Source organism: Mus caroli, unplaced genomic scaffold (assembly GCF_978045245.1).
Source record: "Mus caroli unplaced genomic scaffold, Mus_caroli_1 scaffold_7, whole genome shotgun sequence".
Taxonomy (NCBI): Eukaryota; Metazoa; Chordata; class Mammalia; order Rodentia; family Muridae; genus Mus; species Mus caroli.
Genome location: NW_028227262.1, coordinates 120,839,359 through 120,857,887, shown reverse-complemented (window position 1 = coordinate 120,857,887; position 18,529 = coordinate 120,839,359). Strand labels below are relative to the sequence as shown.

General features: G+C 44.6%; 1 protein-coding gene across 1 annotated transcript in view; it reads left to right on the top strand.

The window, feature by feature from the left end:
* The window catches only part of Snd1 (staphylococcal nuclease and tudor domain containing 1), a 404,634-nt gene that overhangs the window by 302,006 nt on the left and 84,099 nt on the right, over positions 1-18,529 (top strand). The window contains exon 16 of the mRNA XM_021164222.3: positions 8,377-8,486. Coding sequence (XP_021019881.1) covers positions 8,377-8,486 — 110 coding nt within the window. The remainder of the gene's footprint in view (positions 1-8,376; positions 8,487-18,529) is intronic.

The window sequence follows — 18,529 nt, the reverse complement described above, 5'->3', positions numbered from 1 at the left end:
GCAGGTTCTGCATGCTGCCCAGCTAGACTGAGAATGAGAAATTCAGTGTCAAGCCTCTAAGCCACCCCTTCCTTGTCTCTTCCACTTACCATAGCCAATGGTTTGCATTTAGCACACACACACTCACCTTGAAGTCCTGAAAATGAGTGTCACTGGAATTTCTCTTTAATTCTCCAAGTGTTAACTCTGATGCGTCCTAAACTCAGGAATGGAGATTGACGTAACAGGTTTGTCACATTATTTCCACTAGATTCTCCCCTGGCATTCCTGTTCATAACCACTGAGAATCTACCATGTGCCATGCACTAGGGGAGGAAGAACTCCTTTCCTCAACTGACAGCAAAACCGGGACATAGTAACAGACTAACGGCACTGATTACAACTTCTACCAGAGAAACCGAAAGTGTGTAACAGCCCTGCTGTGCACCACAGACTGGAACTTCCTTCAGAGTTAGCTGCAGTTCTCACTGCGTTGTGAAGACTTGGCCATATTGTTCCTGTACCCAATTAACTTCAGGCCCTAGTCTTGTCTTTTCTTTTTCTTTGTTTTTTTGTTTTGTTTTGTTTTGTTTTGTTTTGTTTTTTCGAGACAGGATTTCTCTGTATAGCCCTGGCTGTCCTGGAACTCAGTTTGTAGGCCAGGCTGGCCTCGAACTCAGAAATCCACCTGCCTCTGCCTCCCGAGTGCTGGGATTAAAGGCGTGTGCCACCACGCCCAGCAATAGATGCATCAAACCTCACAAAACCAGAACAACGTAATAAAATCCATCCTTAAAAACTCTAAACTAAAAGCATTCATTTTTAGCTCCTGCCCAGGTCTGGCTCCCTTGACTACAGTTCCCTGAGACATTTGATCCTTTAATTAGGGTCCCTTCCCTCTTCTCTGATCCCTTTATTCTGATCACTGAGAAAGCTTTAGCAGTGGCATGCCCCAAAGTTGCTTGCAAGATTCGAGCTTTGCCTAAGGAAACAAAGTAGAGCTTTAGACAACAAGGGAGAGAATAAAGACCCTGAGACAATGTGAAATCCTGATTTTATTTCTGAACTTTTAAATATAAATTGAGGTCTCATTCCACATAGAACTAGCTCTTAAGGCCAGCTAGACTTCCACCTTACCTTTCTCTCTGGTCCATCCTAGGAATAGAAAACTGAGAGGCAAGTGTGTCATCTCTTGTTCCTCAATTTTTAACTGATCCATTGGCAGCATTGCAGATCTCTATTACACCTGTGAGCAGAACTTGAGAACAAACTTTTGGTGTGTGAGATACAGAACATTGTTGAGAACCAGCAACTTTTCAAGTGATAAGCACGTTCCTTAAGACTTAAGCAGGTGGCCTGCCTGCCTGCCTCTGCTTTTCCTGTTAATGATTGAGGGTTTGTTCTTGGCATCTAGGAAGGGTCTGTGTACAGTGGGGCCTTTTCAGTTTTGTTTGTTGGCAGGGAGAAAGGTAGCAAGGAAGGTAGAGAAATGGAACTAATTGAATCTGGGGGAAAACCCCTGCAGAGAGCCTGTGGATTATAAATTGAGTAGCTGCAGCAGCAGGAACTCAGACAAAGGTATTGGAGTGCAGTCAGTGTGACAGGAAGCTTATTTTGGCGTTCTCTCTTGCCTTGCCTTGTCCTTGACAATTCCTCCAGGGGGGCTGTATATATAAAAGGAAGGGAGAGGGAACCACACTTCCCCACCTGGAAACTCAACAACATTCCCACCTGGGGTCTTAGAAACTAGAGAGGTCTACTCTCCCTGCCCCTTGCATCTGCCCCTTGTGTCTGTGACTGTACCCAAACCTACTTTAACTACTTGCCAGGCATGTTGGAAGCAGATAAAACCTTTTTGTTGCTGTTCTAAAACTTCCACTAGAACTGCTGTTCTGTCTTCTCAGAATCAGATCAACAAGAACTATGTAGACATTTCAGGGGCTGGCAGTGCTTAAATGAGCAATACTTAGAGTTGAATTATTATTAACATCTGTCCCTAAGTGTGGAGGATGAAGTTGCAGCTGACTGGTGTGCACTTCTTTGATTGTAAACGAAGGGGCGGCTGAGCACCTTTCAGCTTCAGGATGCAGTAGCAACATTCTCATTGCCATTGGGAAATTTATTTATAACCCAGTAGTTATCTCCACACTGTTTTTCCAATATTTTGTCCAGATTTTTCTTCCCCCTAATAATTATACCCCTGCTCTCAAGCTTAGCATTTCCCCTCCTTTTTGGTGTTTACACCTTTCAAATATTTGCAGATTGTTAACGTGTCACCCTCTTAGTCACCACTTAGCCGAGCTGTACCGATTTAGCACCTTTTATCTTCCCTTTAAAGGCAGGCCTTCCCACCCTGACTCATTCTCTCCTGCTCTCTTTAAGGGTGCTCCAGTTTTCTGCATTTCCATGTGGCCACCCTGGCACTCAGTGCTGATCATACATGAGGATCATTTCTGTTCTATTATATTGTAAGCCAAACATCTCAGCTGTGCCCCAATGTCTCAGACATTGCCACTCACACTTAATTATTTTACCTCTAAATTTAAACTGCGTTCCCAAATGTGACAGTTCAGAGATCAATGGGGTACATAGGTGTGGCTATGCTGAGATGTCTGTAGTTGAGAATTCTGTCAGTCCCTTCTCTGGTATTCATGCAAAACACTTCTGTCTTAGAAATGGGTCATTCCAGACTGATATGCAGCACATCCTGCTTTCTGCCTGCTGGGGCCTTTAGAAAGCCCACATCTCACCTCAGCCTCCTTCCCTCCATTTCACTAATGTGGTCTAGCCCATTACAGGCACGATGTGGGAAGCAGGCGGGCTGTATGAAAAGAGTGAGGTCAGGAAGCTGCTGCCAGCTAGAACGCATCCCTCTACTACTTACTGTGTAAGGCGTGCTAGTGCTGACTGCGTTTGCTGGTTATCTCTTTTGATGTTTACTAATTTTTCTCAGTATTTTCGCTCTTATTTATTTAATACTTCTTGGGAATCTACTTTGTCGATTGACAGTGTATTGGGTGTACGGTTAGAAAAAAATAAAACTTGAATTCATGACACAGTTCCCACCCTCAAAAGCATGTTGTACGTTAGTTTCTGTTTTATTTCTCCTGAAAATTGTAGATTCCCATAACTCATGGTGACAGTGAAGGGAGAGGGTGAATTTATAGGAACTCTGGAAGTCACCTTAGGGATCCTGAGGAGGATCACATGTCACAGACATTAGAACCTAGACACCGAGCCTGAGGAAGTCTGTTGCTCCAGGCACCTCTCTGTTGATGGCTTCCGTTCCTCAGGCGGCTTCTGTTTTACATGTAGCATGTGCAGAGCCAGCTCCAGAAGGAGGATCATCCTGGCTCACCTTTGTTAGGATACAGCTTTCTTGCTGGCCTCACTAGAGATTGACCTCCCCTGTATCTGGCAGTACCACATCTGTCCATCCTTCCCTGCTACCCCACTTCTGCTCCTGCTTTCCATTCCCAGCTGTAGAGAGATGAGAACAAATACCAGCATCGAGTGTGGGAGGACGTCACTGATTGGGGTTGGTAAGCCCCTCACTGGCTGAGCCACAGCACCTGTCTGCCTGATGTACCCCCGTTGTCTCTCAGGGGTTAACTGTCTACACCCTCTGCAGTAGCCTTATATAGCAGTATAGACAGCAGTAAAGGGAAAGCTTTCTGCCTGGTGACTTAGCTGTATGAGGGCGTACAGTCTTTATCACACTGGTGCTGTCTGAAGTAGGTTAGGAGGCCTGGTGACATGAAGGAGGGAGGCTTCAGTGTGGACTCTTTCTGTGTTCTAAGCAAACAGAAGGAGCTTCTGCTGCCTGCCTCTGCTCTCTTTCCTCAGAGGGCAGGGCAGCAGCGAGAGCACAATGGCCATGGAATCAGCACCACTGACTAATCCTTCACATTGCTTCTTGTTTCCACTAGCCGTTTCCTTCTGATAACGCCTGGCTTGTTTGCTGGACTGATGGTCATTGGGAAGCTGTCACTTCTAGACAAAGCAAATGGGCCATATTTCCCCTCAGTTCCCACCGTGCAATACAGGACAGATCAGACACACTTTGCGTCCTAAAGCTTAATTATCACAGAATTCAACATACATTCTAAAATATTCAGAGTGATACATAACCCTTGACCATCAACAGAGTCTCTTATATGCCTATTATCTTGTCATTAGCAAGAATTTGTTCTTCTTGTTCCAATGCTGACTGACCAAAGTGTTTTTGGTAATTGAGCTAGTCAATGTCTCTAAGAGTATAATCTTTTAATAGATTGATTACTCCACACCCTAGCCTTTTAAATTTCAAAGGAAGCACTTTGTACTCTAAAATAAACCTTGGGTGCACCAAGGACATACCTCAAATTATAGGATTTTTAAAACCATGCTAGACCTTGTAACCTTGTAGACACTTCCTGTCAGAGAGAGAGACTCTGAGCCTGGTGACATTTAACAGTTCTTCATGGCAAAATGGAAGCCAAAGTCATGATGCCCTGATAAAACATTTCTCTTCCTGACCCCTCCAAACATCAAACGGGTGTTCTTTTTATGTTGTATTTTATTTTAAGTAATTTTGTTCAACCATTCATGTGCTTAAAAGCCCATGAAAAGCAATGAGTTTTACCTTTCAGCACCTAGGCCTTACAGGTTGTATGAGCTGGAGGGAGTATATATCCATGGCTTCCCAGCCTGTGCCAGATCTGAGATAGTGTGAATCTCATGTCACCCCACCAGCAAGCACATCATAGCAAAGGAGAATGCTCAAAAATGCTTAGGGATTTTTTTTCAGGTGACAATATTTTTATTTCTTGAGTAGTTTCTTGGGGTCACATGTTCTGTACCTGTGACACTTGGAGGCACAGCTGAGTCCATACATCCTTGTCATCAGGCAGTACCATTCAGGAGAAGCAGGAGAAGCAGCATTTAGTGGTGATATGCAGTCTTCACAATTATACACACTGGCCAAAGAAAGTGTCTGGAACTCACTGCCTGTCTTCAGTCTGAGGCACACCATAGATTGGAGACTCTCTGCTTCTGCCTGTCACCAGGCCCAGACCAACTGCTGCAGCCTCACTGAAAAGCAACCTTTCTTGCTGTCTTTCTTCTTCTTCTTCTTCTTCTTCTTCTTCTTCTTCTTCTTCTTCTTCTTCTTCTTCTTCTTCCTTCCTTCCTTCCTTCCTTCCTTCCTTCTTCTTCTTCTTCTTCTTCTTCCTTCCTTCCTTCCTTCCTTCCTCCCTCCCTCCCTCCCTCCCTCCCTCCTTCCCTCCCTCCCTCCCTTCCTTCCTCCTCCTTTTTCTGTTCTCTTTCTTTCTTTCTTTTAATTGGTGAGAAAGTAGCACAGTAGGGATAGTAACCCAGCAGCACACACCTTGTTTGAAGCAAGGTGCAGTGTACTCTGGGCTACCATGCTTCCTGGAACCTGGACAGAAGGGGATTTCACTCCCTGTTCAATGTGTTCATCTGGATTGTTACAGCAGCCAGCTACTTCCTTTCTGACTCTTGCAGGTTAAAATTGGCGTAGTGTCCTATTCATCACCAGATGAATACTCCTTGTTTATTACTTTGGACATAAAAGCAAGTTTAGAACCTTATAAACCCCTGGGTTGGGATGCTCCAAAGCCATAAGGGTCTGCCCACCTTCTGGCCTTGTCTTTGCATCTCACTTTCAGTGTTTCTCAAGCTGTGTGTTGTCACCCACTTAAATTCTCAATCCAGTAACAAAGCCATCTTAGTTGTTGTCTTTAGTGAGCCTACAGTACAATAAACTACAATTTAATGACACTAATCAAGATTAACCAGTTTGTAGAAATTTAGTTATATGTAAGTATATACATGGGGCTACTGAGCTGCCTCAGTGGGTAACGATACCTGCCACCAAGCCTAATAACCTGAGTTGAGAGAGCCAATTCCTTCAAGTTGTCCACTAACCTCCACATTGATTTATCTGTATACATATGCATGCACGTCTACATGCACATATTCATATACCACAACACGGGTGCATATTCAAAGGATGGTGTATATAGAAGTTTCTCCTATTACCATATAAGTCCCGGGGGTTGAACTCAGGTTGTCCAGCCTGGTAGCAAGTGTCTTTCTTCCCTGAACTATCTCTAGCCTTTATCTGCAGGCATCACTCTCATAAGAGTCTTCATGCTCTACCTCTACATTTACACCAATGCCTAGAAAACATGGGCCAAGAAAGGAAGAGATCGCTCTTGAGCTCATTTCCTTTGAAGAAACCACTTACCAAGGGATAAGTGAACTCTCAGTGGAATACCAAACAGGGAGCAGATAGGAGAAGAAGAACCTGTGTAAATGTATTAGTTTTCATTAAAAGTGGTGAGAAACACCCTGATTAGGCTTCTTCTTCTAGGTAAGCTGAAACCTGGCTGCTAGGGAGTGAACTTGTTTCACAGGCCCAAAGGAAACCTCTTCTGAGGCAACTCTGCTGGACTGATTCACTTGGCTCCCTGGACCCACTAAGCTGTCATGTTTCCTCAGCTTTATCATCTGGTGTCTGGATCCCATAGGGTTTCCGAGGCCCTAGCAGCTTGACCGGCTTCTTGCTATTTCAGAATCCTAAAAACGTGACAAGGAATAAAGCTAGTACTTCACTATTGAGAATCTGAGACCTGCGGTATCCTTCTAGGAAAAAAAAAATCCTTGCCACCCCAGGTCTGGTCCCCAGCATATAGCAGCCCCCACCCCACCCCAGTTCTTCTGTGAGGCTCGGGAACGGATCAGAAACTTGTTTTTTGCATTATTCTTGTCTCTGCAGCAATGCTTTATCTATGGGTATGTGGCAAAATAGTTCAACAGAATCGTTTATTTTTCTCCCTGGCAATTCTCCTCTTGCTTAGTTTGCAGATCTAAAATGAAAAGTGGTTTTGGCTATTGATGTTGTGAAAAACATGGGCTATCTTTCATTTCATTTCTCTCTAGCCTCATCTCTCCCTTCAGGGTTATTCTCAGGTTCATGGCCCCTGAAGTTCTTGCTATCTTTTAGAAAATGGAGTCCTACTCCTGGTAGACACAGGTGCAGGGAAAGCAGCCCTCTTGATCTTGCAGCCATATGGCTTGCATAGGGCCTTCAGCTGTCCGGTCTTGCAAGGGTGAGAGAACGATGGTCAGCCAGCTAGAGCTGCCCACTGCTGCTGTCGTTCTTTTGCTGCTGTATTCCTCTACCACCACCTAAATCTTCATTTTGCATAATCTCTTCTACTATAGGCCTAGAGGCTCAGAGAGAAAGCTATGTTCTGCAGCTGCTGAGAACCAAACACAGAGCCTGTTCCTTTTCTTTACTTATAAGAATGTAGACCCTCTCTCCTGTTGGTTATGGGACTTCTGTTCTTTCCCCAGAGTTTTACAGAACCAAGGAGCAGCAAAGTCAGAAACGGGGACCCGGGTTTTCACCACTTTGCTTCTGGAATTGTCAGTGCTTTATTTTCTTGTCTGTCTGTAGCCTGGGTCAAGTTTCTTCATAATTACATTGCAATCTGAATTACTTTGACATATATGTCTTAGCCCGACATCAAAAACAGCTTACTTTTTGCTCTATCATATATGACCACTATTAGTAATAAATATATCTTCAAAATAAATGATTGAATCAAAGAAAAGAAAAGGCTGTCTAGGTTGATTAGTGGATGCACACTTTGTACTAAGTACCATCATTGGAAACAAACAGAATAGACTTCTGTGCTCATGAATCTTATAGGCTTGCTATGGGAGTCAAAGAAAATCTTGCAATTTTAAACATGAGAATTGCTAAGACTGATAATGATGGTGATGAAGATGATGGGAGTAGCTGAAGTAGCCAGCATTGTTCTAATATCTTCTGTACATAATCTTTCCTGGGCTAGTGTAGCACCTTTAAAAACAAGATGTATTATATGTCTTCTACAGACAAGGAGACAGCCTTTGTTGAGTAATTTAGCCAAGGCCATGAGGATAATAAATGGTAGAATACGCTGTGAAGCCGCTGTGTGTGGCTCTAGACGCCTACTATTTCGTCAGGTTTCTGTTTTCATCTGCCTCCTGTTCTGAATGAAAGCTGATGGAATAGTATACAAAGCACAGCCTAAGGACAGAGGGGGTGTTTATTTGAAAAGGAAAGTGACACTGAATTAACACTTGGGATTCTGGCAGAAAGTCAAACAGTAAGGAGGAAATGTCTGGGAGGCGGCTGCCCTTGTTCTTCAGCGGCACATGGCTGGGCTGCTGGTGTCATTTAGGGGAGGAAAGCCAGTTATATAAGCCGTGGCTAAAGCCGTGGGGCTGAGGGTCTTAAAGGGCCAGGGGGAACATAGTGAGGCTTCCTCCCGGGTTGAGAGTGGTGGGGTGGGCCGTGTTTCTGCACACTTTCTCTCACATTTTCCTTTTCTCCTCATTCAGGCATTGAATGTCCCAGAGGAGCACGGAATCTCCCGGGCTTGGTGCAGGAAGGAGAGCCATTCAGCGAGGAGGCCACACTTTTCACCAAGGAACTAGTGCTGCAGAGAGAGGTAGGGCGTCTTCATGTAGCTTCTTATGCAGGGGGAGCAAGCACACAGTCCTTCTACCCGGATCTCACTAGCTCCTGCCATGTTAAAGATAAGTCGGTCGTCTCTTCCATTGCCCAGCCCTGCCATCTAGTAGCTGTTTCTGCGTCAACCCACACCTTATCTCCTTGATCCCTGCATCACTGGTCAGCCACCCCCAAATTGTTCTTCTCACGGGCAGCCTGGCACATGAGGCCAGCCCAGCCAGGACCCCAGTGCAGAGAGCTTAAGCTTGGCATCCCTCCTCCTCGGTGAATTAGTCTGAGCTGCCTGCCTCCAGCTGGATTTAGAAGCTTGACTAACCCTGTCAGGGGCCAATTTTCTTTGAACATTTATTTGTATCTTTGAGTAATTGCATTTTCTGTAGCGGGTTTTCTGACTTAATTTAATTGTATTTCTGTATCTGCCTGTTGGGCTGACTCTTGCAGGCAGAAGTGAGGCTCTGTGCTGCTGTGGTGCCCTTCTACTGTTGATTTTACTCAAGCCTTCCTCAACAGATCTGTCTTCCTTGTAGGGAGTACGCCAGCCATTCATCCCGCTCAGTGAGCACAGGGAAGGGCAGTGGGGATGCGCCCCACTCACACTGAGCACTGGGACCTACCTGCCTTTGTCCCTCCTTCCTCCTGTTACAGCTCTGCAGCTGTAGTGTATGCACGCAGCTGCACGTTATGTGCGGCCAGAGGCCTTCTCTCAGGGCTCACTTGAGATCCTAGAGAGTAGATGGAAGGGCTCAAGACGTTCCGAGTTGGACAGACAAGGGATAGGAACATTATCATCTCCTTTCCTTTTCTCATCATCTATTACTTCAGTACTGGGGCTGTGGAAGAGCAAGTCAGCCCTAGAGGCTCCTGTTGGGCTACTCAGGCTCTGAGAAGTCCACCACTTTTCAAACTCAGCAGTACTCTTGCTGTCTGTGAGATTTCCCTAACACTGGCCTTTTTGTTTTAGTAGAAGAAATTAATCTGGCCAAACAAATCCTGACTCCTCTATTGAAGAGGTATTTGTTCACGTCCCAAATATCAACTCCAGTTAGTTACCTGGGTAAAGCTGCTTCTGCCTTGCTGGCCAGCCACTGGCTGGGGTGTGCGGCACTTAGTCATCTCATTGGCTGCACATTGCTCTCTGTTCTCTCTGTTAAGTTGCACTTATCCTTGAAAGGGACACACTGACTGCCCCTACAATACGCATGCATCTTGTAACCACACAATATAGCTTGAATTTTTCTTTTAAAGATAGCAACATCCACCCCTCGCCTCCACTAATGTTTGAATGCAAACACTCTATTGTCTAGCCACACCTGAAGATTAGCTGGAAGGGGCAAATATTACACACCTCCCTGCTGCCTTTGTAGACCTTTCAACATTGTCCTCACAGGAACTGAGAAAGCAAGAGAGCCCGCTCTAGCTTATGACCTGAGGCACCAGAGAGGAAGTAGCAGAAAATCCTTTTCTTTCTCTTCTCCTTTTTTTTTTTTTTAAAATTTACTTTTATTTTTTGGTTTGTTTTGAGATAGGGTCTCACTGTGTAGCCCTGGCTGTCCTGGAATGCACTATGTAGACTAGGCTAGCCTCTAAAGAGATCTGCTTGCCTCTGCCTCCCAAGTGCTGGGATTAAAGGCGTGTGCCACTAGCCTGGCATAGCAGCAAATTCTTGCTGGTTTCTTATGCTTACATCAGGGAGGAACCCCTTAGGACACATGTGAGACATTGAACTGAATATCACATGTCTCACCTGACTCCTCTTTTTCACCAACATCTCCTAAAGCAGTGCTTCTCAGTCTTCCTAATGCTGTGGCCCTTTAATACAGTTCCTCATGTTGTGCTGACCCCCAACCATAAAATTGTTTTTGTTGCTACTTCATAACTGTAAATTTTTTACTGTTAAGAATCATATGGTCTTGGTAGCCCTCAAAGGGGTCTCAACCCACAAGTTAAGAACTGCTGTCTTATAGTGACTTTCTCTTTTCTTTTCAACTCTTGTTTCCCCGACTCCTTTTCTTCCTGGCCATGTTTCTGGCCCCCAGGTGGCAGCTAAAACTTACGGCCAAATATTCTTACTGCTTCCTGTTTATTGTGGCCTTACTCTTATCTGTGTGTTTTTAATACTTACTGGCAGAAAAGGTGGCATTTTTCTCCACTTTCTTTGATGCCTCTTCCTTATGAGTTTGCAGAACCTTAGTCTAATCCAAAGTTGCTATTTGTCTTTCTTGATTGTAGTGGCTCAGTCTTTCACAGCCCTTTGTTTAGGGTCTGTCTGTAATGAACATTCTGCACTGTTGGAGCACCTGATATGATTACTTGGTCAAACTGGTTTGAAAGGTCATTATCCAGAGGAAATGGGAGTATGGCCTAAACCACAAATAATTTAAGATGTTGACTAAAAGAGCCAGCTGTAGCCAACTCTCCTGGGCATTTCCCTTCATAGAATAGATAAAAACTGGTTTCTGAATGGTAAGACAGTCAAAGGAGGTTTTCCTTTAGCAAGAGTGTTGTTTATTTACTATCCCGTGTAGTAACTTCACCTACTCCATAGAGCTTCTTAGAGAACAAAGCTCTTACATTCCCACACCTCCACAGAAATAGGCGGGGAGAAGCCCCATATGCTGGTGCCCCCTGATTATTGTAAAAAGGACCAAGTGACTGTATGGGACGAGCCCCCCCCCCCCCTCCGGGCCCTGTGTAACTAGGCCCTGTGGCCCTTCAGGAGCCATGCTGCTGCTTGAATAGCTGCACTTGAGCTTTGGTTTTATGTTTGTTCCTCTTCCTTTGATAATCAAGCATAACTTGATATTTTGAAGATCTGACTGTCCTTGGCCCTGCCCCATCTCCCCTTTTAAGTTTTTAAACCTTTGTACTCATTATCTCATTTGGGCCCATAATTTCTCTACCTTGGCCTGCTTTCCCCCATATACTAGAACTTTGTATTACTAATGGGAGAGAACAGTTTACATTTCAAAGTTTTTACTGGATTCCCATAAGAAGAAGCGCAGCATAACCAGAGAAGGATCTAGATACTGAGAAAGTACCAGGGTCACTGTTACTAGGCAGTCAAGAAAGAGATGGGAGCTGGCTCTCAGGATGCAGACACTAAGAACTACTACTTGTTTTCCTGGCTTTGGATAAGCAGGGCACCAATACCTGTCTCTCTCTCTCTGCTTTGAGTAAGTAGAAAACTGCTTGCCTTTCCATCCCATTGCTATGTAAGGGCAGTACTGCAAGGGGCAAGTGAGGCTTCTCTACATTTCAGATGGCCTCCCATACCAGGGAACATGGTTCCCACACTTGCCTTGTATATATACGACTGCCGTATGTATCACATAACTACTGACATTTGCAGCCACCGTTCAGTCCCATTTTCCTAAGTGACTCTCTTGGCCTTTTCATCACACCACTTCTTTTTCTTGTCTGCTATCTGGTGTTTCCCCTTAAACACTGATCCCTTTTGGCTTGCTTCTCTTGGATTTAGTAATCCTGGTCCTGGGCAGTGGTCTGGCATGCAGGAGGCATTGCCAGCCCTAAGGCAGGAAGAGCTAGAAGTCAAATACCAGGTTATTACCTGATTCTCTGACCTGAAGCTCAGGGCAGCCAAGAGCCTTTCGGAGGATTTAAATTCTTACCTTTACTCCAAGGAAGTCCAGAGCACTCAACATCTCTTCCCAGACTGACCAAAATGTGCATGCTAGGGCCGTGCAAATCTGGCCCTCTGCCAGTTGTTTGCAAATAAAGTTTTGTTGAAAAATATGCATGGAGATTCTTTGTGCATTGTCTATGAGTGCTTGTACATCATAAGTCAGTGTAATGGAGTTGAGTAAGGATGTCAGAAATTGTATGGGCTCCAGACAAGTGTGCTTATAATCCCTGTAGTATAGACTATGCTAAATTGGGTTAAATGGCTCATTGTAACCATGTGGAGCTTGCTTTGAGAAGTCTCTGACCTTGAGGTGCTGGGTTGCTTATGAGCCATGCAACATAAAATTGTTTTATGTCAGCTGTAAGTTCTGTGTCCCATTGGCTAGCATGTGTTTTGTGACATATTTTATCCTCTCCTCCCACCCCTACCATGCAGTTGCCTTTTTAAAGCAACTCCCTGCTACACTGCCAAGGACAGGAAGGTGTGGTGTAATTTCCCAGACAGGGAATTGCACTTGTTGCTAGCATCTTCCCAGAAGTAGTCATGAGAGATAGCATTAGCTAATGGGTAGGTAACCGGCTCAAAAGTGCAAACTCCTGGTCTTCACACTCCAGTTATCATGTGGTCCTGAGAATACGATTTTTTTCTGCCTTGCCTTGGTATTTCTGTCCAAAAGATTGATCTAGCAATCCAGCCATCAAAGAGTCATTTGAGGTCTTTGTCATGAGTACAAGTCATCTGTGCTCTTTTGACATAGTCTTCCAGAAGGCCAGCTAGCCAGCTATACTCACCAACCTGTCACTATATGCCGGCACTCCAGTTGTTGCTGTGTTGGATAAACCTGAACCTACAAAGGAGGAGCTATATTAATAAAAGCTCAGTGTCACAGGTTTACTTGAGGCTGTCTTGCAATGTACCCCAGGCAGATTTGCAGCTCATGCTTCTCCTGCCTTTATAATTTAACTCTCTCCTAGTTTCAAGCTGTCTCAGATATAGCTTTGGAGGAAGAGTCTACAGGGGCTTGGTAATCCTTCCCAGTGTTTTTTGATGACCCCTTTATCCTCTCTAGACTTCAAAGTTGTTCCTTGATGATGCCTGGATAATGACACCCCCATGCTGGACAGCTCCAGCTGAACGCTCTGCCCTGACCTATTTCCCTCTTGCTGCTGGCATCAGAAAGGAAGATTTCCTTTCAGTAACCCTGACATAGCCCTAGTTTTCCTCTGACCCCCAACTCCTAGTTTTTTCCTAAGGGAAAGACTATAAAGTATTATAAGCAACTGTTACAACTGGGGGGGGGTGCCTGTTTGAAGGAACATGGCCCCATCCTTATGACTAGGTCTATCTGAGAAGGAATGGAATATACATAGGAAAGAAAGCCTAGCATTGAAAGAAAAAGGGGCCCATCTTCTTCACTTAGGTTTCATGTTATAGTCCCTCTTGTGTGAGAGGGGGATGAGGGTTGGTGTAACCAGGTCTTTTCTGCACCCTCTGGCTTCACCCCATAGTGCTCCTCCAGCGCTGTGTAATGTGTTCTCTCAGCCTCCTGGTCCATCTGTTCATGCAGCCTACTCCCTGCCAAGGAAAGTCATTGGAGGAGAAGGGTAGCACACAGTGCTGAGGATGGCTCAGTCCTGGGAACTCAGGAATGTGCAGTTCATCTGATCTTAATGGCTCCAGTGCAACCTGCTCTCCCACACTTGGTGTTTGCCACTGTCCACTAGGAACTCTTACTGAGCCTCTAATAACTGCATGCTAGAAAATCAAACAGGTTGCTCAAGTGTGTCTTCTTTCTTTCTTCCTTTCTTTCTTTCCTTTTTGTTTGTTTGTTTGTGTAGAAGTCACTTTAATCTAGGCTATCCTAGCTACCATCCAAGAGAAAGTGGGATGTGTGTGCAGCCCTTTTAAACAGCTCTCTTCCCCTGCAGGGGCTTAGGAGCTTTTGGTTGGGAGAGGACAGCACACCACATACCAGTGATGCTTTCCAGAGTTCAGTTTGTTCAGTTCACTGTTGTTTCCATATAAAGGGGCTCAGGAAAAGGGACCTTAGATTCATACTGTTTGCTAGAGTTCGGAGGGTTCTGTTTAATCTCTATATGTTTCACAACAAATGTATGCAAAAATTGCTCTCCCAGTCTCACAGTCCAGGAAGCTCAGGTACACCTGCTCCTCTCCTAGCTGGTGTTATGACCAATGCTAAAATACACTGCACTCCCAGTGAAGTACTTTGCTCCTCAGAGATTGCTAATTTTGCTATTAGAAAGGGATACGCCATATCTTACCTTTTTTGTTACTGTTTTCCAACTCCAGAGTGTCTAGAAATAAAGGATTTCCCCAAAGGTCAACCACTGACTGACACTGTTCCGTGAAACATTCTATTCCGATTCTGTTCTTGGGCTTGAGGGATTTGCTGTGGCCCTGCCTCCCTGGGTATTTTCTCTGCTTGTGTGTGGTTCTTCCAGCTTTTGACCATCTGACTGCTTGCTTCATGTGCTGTTTTAACTTTTCTGGACCTTGCTTTCTATGTAGCCACGTCCTTTCATTTGGTAATGTATACCCATATCCTGTTTCTGTGTCTTTCTCTTAGGAGGCAAGTCCGACTCTGACTATGCATCTATTTAGAAAGACATGGCGCCCTTGCTTCTGGATAAAGTGTCATCTCTAATTTATATATCTCCTTGGCCACTTCTCCAACCTCACATCTCATCACTTGCTTCATATCTGCACCTTGTCAGAACAAACCTATGATGCTCGTAGCTCCCCATCTGTATCAGTACACAAGAGATGTTCGCTTTTGTAAAGGGAAGTGATTTATTTCCCCACCATTTTAGGGTCTGGGAAGAAGATCTGCTCTGTTATTATTTATGGTTCTCTGGAAAAGCTCTCTACACTCAGTGGGAGAGGAAGGAAGACATTAGAGTTCTTAGACTGAATATGCAGCTTCTGATTGAGGAACTTCCTCTGAACTCGACCTGTGTACTTACTCCAGACTGTCTGGGTTTCCCTGTCTTCTAACCAAGATGCTACACAAACTTAAAACAATGGTTTGGAGTTGTAGAAAAGTTTCATTGTTTTAAAAAACTTTCACTGATCTAAAAGAAACCACCAGTGTCCTCTTGGTTTTCTAATACAGTTTCTTGTCTCTTTGCTTTGTATGTCTCTGTCTTCTGCTTTTGCTGATTAGACTGTTAGCCCAAGGGATCATTTTGAAATTTCAGCCCCCATAAATTCCTGGTCCAAGATGAGTTGTAAGCACTATGTGAATATCAAACTGTTATCTGACTCTTTACTCTTGAGCTTCAGGTACTTCTACCCCTAGAAGAAGAGACCTCAAACCCCATCCCAGCCTCTAAATGAAAATAGCATCATAAAATGACAGAAAGCCAGGTATAGTGGTACATACCTTCAGTTGAACCATTGAGGAGACAAAGACAACATGGCCCTAAGTTCCAGGCCAGCCTACATTCCACAGTGAGACCTTGTCTCAAAGGGAGTGCGGGGTTACAGCAAAAGTTTTAAATGAGTACTGCTGTCATGATGTTTATTTTTTTTTCTCCTTCCTCTGGTCTGCTGGGTCCCTCTGTCAGTTTTAGGTCCTAGGGCAGCTTCCGGTGGCCTTCCTCAGCAAGCTTAGTCTGTTTGCTGGCTCCAGTAGGGTTCCTTTCTGCAGAGCTACTGGCTCAGCTCTGCTGTTCTTCTACTGAGAACTTTCATAGTCAGTCAAGCATAGAATTACATCCATTCTTCTGAAATAGTTGCTGGGGCTAATTTGTCATTGGCTTGGCCAAGATCCTATTACCTGTGTGTCATAGGGGCTATCTAGTGTAGGTTTGATAGGCCTCAGTGCCCTCCAGAAATAGTGTCCACATCTGTCACTGCTGCTGGCAATGAAGGTGGGACAGGCATGGCATAGAACAGAAGAGATGTGGCCTCTTTGGGACATGGAGGAGAGGGAGGGTCTCAGGGGTGTGAGTCTATCCCCAGAAAGGAAATCTTATTCAGCAGAAGCCTTGGATCTTTCCCTTAGGAGCTGGGCGCCACTGTTGCAAATGCTTCTTTGAGAGGCATTTGTATTTTTCTCTGCCAGGTCAGCTTGTTTTTTTGTACTGTTGTTCCATCAAAAATTAAGTAAGAAATATAGTACTTGGTTGGACCTGAAATTGTACTTTCCTCCCCCAAGTAGAAGCAGCAGCACCCTTGGCAATGCCAAGACAATCCTGGCACGGATCTCTCCTCCTTTCATCTTTAGTCCCGACCCAGATCAGTCCCAGGGTAAAGATGGAATGACTCAAACATGATTTCTTCTTGCATCTTTCCACCAAAATGATCCACAGGACTCATTTGAACATCATTTAAAGTGAGGCCTGAAGCAAGGCTAGTGCACTTGCTGGCTCGTCCTAAAAATCCTTCACAGACACTAGGCACAGCCTCTGCCCCTCACCAGACTTGGTGCTGTCCACTCTGACAGGACATGTTCTCTACGAACAGTCCCATGGGAGACAACTGTTGCCAAGTGTGTTCATCCTCCTGGGCTGCCAGGAGCCAGGTAGGGCTTGTGGCCCAGAACAAATGCAAGTGTTCTCAGGAGGAAAATCAAGGCTCGGGCTAGGGGAGCTGGGTGCCATTTGTTTTAATTGAGGTATAGTAGATGCTCCTGAAACAGAGTTCTGGCTTCTCTTTCCTCTTTAGTCATCCTGAATATCCACTGTTGGAGCTGTCAAAGGTAAGGGCTCTTTTGAAACAGGGTCAGCAGAAGCTAATATTCTTAATAATGAAGAGCTGACAGAAAGAACCTAAGAATTTTTGTTTCTCAGGCAAAGCACCTTTTTCTGAACTCTTTACCTTCCCTGCTGAACTCTTGTTTGGAAAATAGTTCTCCATTTCTCTATCTTCAGTTAGGCAGATATTTCTCTTAATACTGAAGATGACCTCATACTGCCCTGCCCCTGACTTACCAGAAGAGTTAATGCAGGACCCCAACATTCACCTACACCTACAGCAGCCCAGCATGTTGGTATTTTTAGAGTCCTTTCAGCCCCAGTGTCTCCCTATTTTCTTTGTCCCAAACATTCTAAACCACACCCACTGCCTAAATTTCCCCCAGCTCTTGTTATTGCATAATTCAATTGGTACCTTTTTAGAACACAGCTCATAATATATAATAGCAAGGCTGCCTGAACCGCCAGCAGAGGACAAGCAGATTGTCGATTGCATTTGCTCTCCAGGTAGCACCAACATTCTGCTGTTCCACGTGTGACTCCCCCAAGGACACTAGCGTGACTGTTCTGGTGGATGAGCTGACCTTAATTCTGCTGCCTTCTCACCCACTCCCTAAGTCTGTTCCCAAGGACTAGGGAGCCTCTGTGTTGTAAGCGTGACTCTGCTGATGAACTTCTTACTTGCTTCTCCACCCGTGACAGTTTCTGGTCAGCTGAACTTAAATGGAGTTTGAAAATGAAAGTGACCAATGGTCTGTTATGAAATAAGATTCTGAGCAAGATTGAGAATTAACAGCAGAGATACTCTGCACCTGTCCCAAACAACAGGGTTTCACAGTCACAGGGGACAGCTTGTTCTCAGACTTATCCTCACTACGTTTAAGGACATCTTTTCCTTCTTCCTTAGTCACTGAACAAAACTTACCAACATGTGAAGATTCAGACCTGGGTCCTCATCTGTCTTGCCAAATACTACAGTGCTTCTAGTGTTGTGCAGTATGGCAGTCCTGCTACGCTTACTTGCCTAGGTTGTATAAAGACTGTCTCTTCTCCATAAGGTTACTATGAAAATGAACTATCTATGTAAATGTTTCATACAGGACCCAGTAAATGGTAAACAGTCACTAGTCAACAACAGTGTGCAGCATTATTTTATTTATTTTTTTTAAATATTTATTTATTTTTATGTGTGTGAGTATACTGTCACTGTCTTCAGACACACCAGAAGAGGGCATCAGATCCCATTACAGACAGTTGTGAGCCACCATGTGGTTTCTGGGAATTTAACTCAGGACCTCTGGAAGAGCAGTCAGTGCTCTTAACCACTGAGCCATCTCTCCAGGCCAGCATTATTTTATTAGTCACCCTAATTCTCTCTCTTGGTTTTGCTAACTTGGGACTTAAATGTGGATAGAACACTTTACCCACAGTACGGTGGTAGGCTTAATATAGGTACATGTGTTGGGATCAGTATTCATGTTAAAAATCAACAAAATTCATGTTTACTTCACTGCCTTAACCCTAAACCTGTCTAAGCTAGTGTCAGCAATGTAAATATACTCCTCCAACCCTCATCCAGTCTTAGACCATGGCTGGTCATTGGCCTAGGGCTCTGATCCTTTTCAAGTTCTTCAAAGCTGAGCTGAGCATGGTGGCATA